The 4,273-nt window shown below is 48.6% G+C and overlaps 1 protein-coding gene across 1 annotated transcript in view; it reads right to left on the reverse strand.

Annotated features, from left to right (window-relative positions):
- CUNH6orf132 (chromosome unknown C6orf132 homolog) overlaps positions 1–4,273 on the reverse strand; it is a 34,107-nt gene that overhangs the window by 22,033 nt on the left and 7,801 nt on the right. The window contains exon 2 of the mRNA XM_011354616.2: positions 1,203–1,309. Coding sequence (XP_011352918.1) covers positions 1,203–1,309 — 107 coding nt within the window. The remainder of the gene's footprint in view (positions 1–1,202; positions 1,310–4,273) is intronic.

Raw genomic sequence — 4,273 nt, forward strand, 5'->3', positions numbered from 1 at the left:
CCCAGGATCGAGGTATGGGGTGCCTGAGAACATAGACCAGGATTAGGTGCCTCATCTGTATAGGCAGTACAAATCCTCACGGACCCCAGTGATAGTACTGTCCCAACCAGGACCCACCTGACAGACAAGAGTGAATATAGAATTTACAGGACTGACTGTTTAGGCTTCAGATCTGGGCTGTCCAATACAGTAGCGCTGGCCACAAGTGGCTACTGAGCACTTGAAATGTCACTAGTCAGAAGTGGGATGTGTCTGCTATAAATGTAGTACAACAGATTGTAAAGACTTTAGTACGAAAAAAAGAATGTGAAACATTTTATTACATTGATTAAATGTTGAAATATAATCTTTTGACTATATTGGCTTAAGTAAAATATACTATTAAAACTAATTTTACCTATTTCTTTTTACTTGTAATGTAGCTACTAGAAAATTTAAAATTACATGAGGCTCACGTTACATTTCTATTGGACTGCGCTGGTCTAGACTGTCCCAGAAAACCCAGGAACTTTCATCACGGTAAATAGAACCTGTCACAGAGCAGTTGTTTTAAGTCCTTCTCCTTGTCAAAGAACAAAAGCCCAACCACAGGCTCCAGAATGGAGTTTTTTGGTTTCCTGCAGTTTCAGACCCACAAACAAATTTGTCTCAAGTGTCCTTCTCCCAAGAGTCACAGCTCTTTGTCCTTCGAGACAGCGCAGGTGTCACCTCTTCCAGGAAGCTCTCCTTGACCACCCCCTGTGGCTAGATCAACTTCCCCTGCTCTGGCCTACATTCTATCAGTCTGTTTTCTCATTTGTGTCCTGCCTTGAGAGCAGCAATGCTAGCTCAGTCATCTCTGCATTCCAGCATCTACTGCAGGGTCTGGTGCAGAGCAGGCAGCCATTGATGATTGTGGAATATGAATCCTGCTTAGCTGGAGGTACCCACCTCTGTGTTGCCTCTGCGCACAAGTTCCCCATAACCTCTCCTTGAGTTCTGACCCGGAGGAGCTGACACCCCTAATCTCAGCCTTCCTGCCATGAGCTTCAGTGATGCCTCCTTCCAGTAGCTGCCCTGGGTTGGCATCAGGAAGGAAAGGAATAGACAGAGGGTGAGACTGATGCCCACTAGGGCAGGACAGGTGGGGCCACCTCCTCCGTGGCAGCCGAGGTGGCCCATCCAGAGCAGACCCTCAGATCGCAGAGCAGAACTGTACTCACCAGAGGAAGGAAGGTCAGTAGGGGTCGAACTCGTGGCCGAGCTTTCAGCGTGGCTGTTCCTGACTCGCTCACCGTGTCAAACCGATTGTCTCCATAATAGATCCCATCTAGAGGAGACAAGAGAGGAGAGGCTGTGAGCTGGAGATCAAAGCCACGTTGGCCACTGAGTTTAATCTGTCCTGCAGTTCCTAGTGAGGAAAGCCAGGCCCTGTGGCTGGCTTGTTTGGCTGAGGTCCAACAGATGGGGTGTGTGCTAATGGGGCCCTGACTGAAGCAGAATTGGGAGGGATTCCAGGGGGCAGTTTCTTGGGATCTCCTGCAGCATTCCTGGGGCTTTCAGCCCCAGTAATCGTCTCTCTCTTGATCCACGCCCTACAGGTCTTGAACCCTCACTCCCACAAGTTGTCCCTTCTTTGGGGGTCCTGAGAGTTTGGCCAAGGCCCCAGCTAAAGCTTATCTTGGAGAGAGGGAGGAAAACAAGCTGGCTTTTCTCTCAAGTGTTTGAATTTCTAATCTGGAACAAGCAGAGTAGATGAGGCCACCTGCAGCCCCCAGTGGCCCCGCACCCACCTTCTGGACTCCTTCAACTCGAGATTTCCTTAGCCCTCGGTCACCAACAATTATGTGCTGGCTCTGTTTGATGTGCCCCTGAGGGCAGAACAGAAAGAGTGGGACAGTAAGGTCCCCGTGACCAGGACAAATCCCAGCTCTGCCACTGACTGGCTATACGGTTTAACTTCTCCAGGCCTCAGTCTTCCCATGCGTGCAACAGGCAGGAGTGATGATAGTGCTGTTGTGACATGGGACTGTGGTGAGGAGTCAGTGTGGCCAGCACATGATAAGCGCTCAACAAACGTGGTCCCTTTTTCTGAAGGAAGATGATGTGAAAGATCTTTCTCTTCCTTCAGTGACTGGGCCTGTGCTACAAGCTGTTTCCACAGTAGTAGGGAGGGTGTGAGGAGACATTCACACTCTCAACCAATCTTCTTCATGACCCTTAAGGGACACTGATAAGAATTTCACATCCCTCCTGGGTTCACACTGTCACCTTCTACTATGTCACTCACAAGCGAGGAGGGCTTACACCCACTTAACAGGCCATGAGGGACTTTCTCCTTCTCTACAGCCAGAAGGGAAAGAGAAGAAAGGTCAAAATCCCAATTAACCAGAATCTTACTACCCGAAACATTAAAGGAATGGTAATTACTTTTCCTAAGGCACAGGACTTTAGGACAAAGGTACAAGAAAGCCACATGATTTAATCAAGAGACTGGGGTTGTCAGGGAGGTCCTGGGTCCAGAATACATTCACCCCCAATTCCTATACCTACAGGCATGGCCCTCTGTGAGAATCTGGGCTTCAGATGTGACGCGGAAACTCCCGTGAGCACCCTAGGAAATGGACACAGAGCCCTTTGTCTGCTGCCCTGCCAGGCAGAGAGTCGGCGGTATATTTAAGATCCTAATCTCTCAAAAGGGGCCAAAATGGCGAGTTCTCCCTGTGCTCCACACGTCCCAGGGCGCTCCAGTTCTCAGCTCTCAGCGCTGCCCTGCCCCCTGCACTCTAGCAGAAGGGATTCCCAGTCCAGCTGCCAGGATCCACGCCAGAGGCTAGGGACAAGAGCTAGGGGAGGGGCAGGGGAGTGAGGACAGGAGAGGGGAGTTGTAAGAATGTAAATTTTGGCCTAACCAGAAACAACAAAAGTAGAGATAACTGGATACACCCGGCAGCTATCCTTAAAGCCCACCGGATTCTCTCTGGCTTCCAAGAGAGAGTCTACATGTTGACGCCAGGATCTCCTGGGACATTCTTTAGATAAGGCTGTGTGGGAGCCAAGGTCTCAGATCTGATATGGCTGCTGGGCCCTTAATAACACTGGGGGTGGGGTGGGGACTAACAGGGACTGGGTGAGAGGCACGCTTCTAGGCAGACCCGCTCTCTAATTATTTTACTTAATCTCTGCACCCTGTTGGAGTCCAGGGAGCCTCTTTTCTCCAGCTGAGTTATCATATTAATGGCTACTTATTATGTACCTAGGAGCTTTAGAAGCGAGCAACTGGCAAGATATCACTATAAAAGTAGTAATAATATAATAATGGGTAAAATTTACTGAACAATTTTAATGGGCCAGGCACTGTTCTAAGCATCATATACATTATTAATTCATTTAATCCTCAAAACGGCCCCATGCAATTGGCATGATCATTATCCCTATTTTACAGATGAGGAAACTTAGGCACAGAAAGTTCTAGTAACTTGCCTAAAGCCTCAAAGTAAGTGGTGAAGCTGGGATCGCTGCTCCGGGGCTGTTCTCTGAACCACTGCACACACTGCTCCCAAATGGAGGAACCCTAATCCCACCATTTACAGGATATGGAAGGGAGGATGGGGGTTCAAAGGGCAGGGATGCTATTTGAGAGTAAGGGAGTCTTGATGGCCACAGAGCAAGGCTGGGGAATGGTAGGAGGTGAAGCAGCTTGCCCAAGGCCATGCATATAGGTCAGGGCATAGTGGATCTGACCTTCACATGGGCAGGTGCTCTAAACGTCTCACAGACTCCAGAACTCAGCCCTGACTACACTGTCATCTCTGTTGATTTGTGGTTGTTTTCAGCAGGGAAATTCTTTCTAAGAACACAATTGTTTTCTGGAAAACCTACTGAAGGGGAGGGACTGTGATTGAGGCGGGGTGGAAGGCTCAAGTAGCTCCCTCCCCACTGGGATACCTCTTGGAAGTCCATTTTGATTTCCCAGTTCTAGGAGATGTGGCTGGAAGTCAGGGATGGAAAGGGATGACACAGAAGCATCAGAGCGGTGTAAGGTGAGAAAGACTTGACTAGCCATTGCTGTCTTTGAAGATGGCAAGGTGCCACAAGCCAAGGACTACAGGGAGCCTCTAAAAGATGGAAAAGGCAAAGAAAACAGATTGTCCCGTACAACCTCCAGGAAGGAACAGTGTCTTGCTAACACTTTAATTTTAGCCCAATGAGACCAGTGTCAGACTTCTGACTTACAGAACTGTAAGATAATAAATGTAAGTTGTTTTAAGCCAAAAAGAGAGAAAGAAAGAAA

Source organism: Pteropus vampyrus, unplaced genomic scaffold (genome assembly GCF_000151845.1).
Source record: "Pteropus vampyrus isolate Shadow unplaced genomic scaffold, Pvam_2.0 Scaffold18, whole genome shotgun sequence".
NCBI classification, from domain to species: domain Eukaryota; kingdom Metazoa; phylum Chordata; class Mammalia; order Chiroptera; family Pteropodidae; genus Pteropus; species Pteropus vampyrus.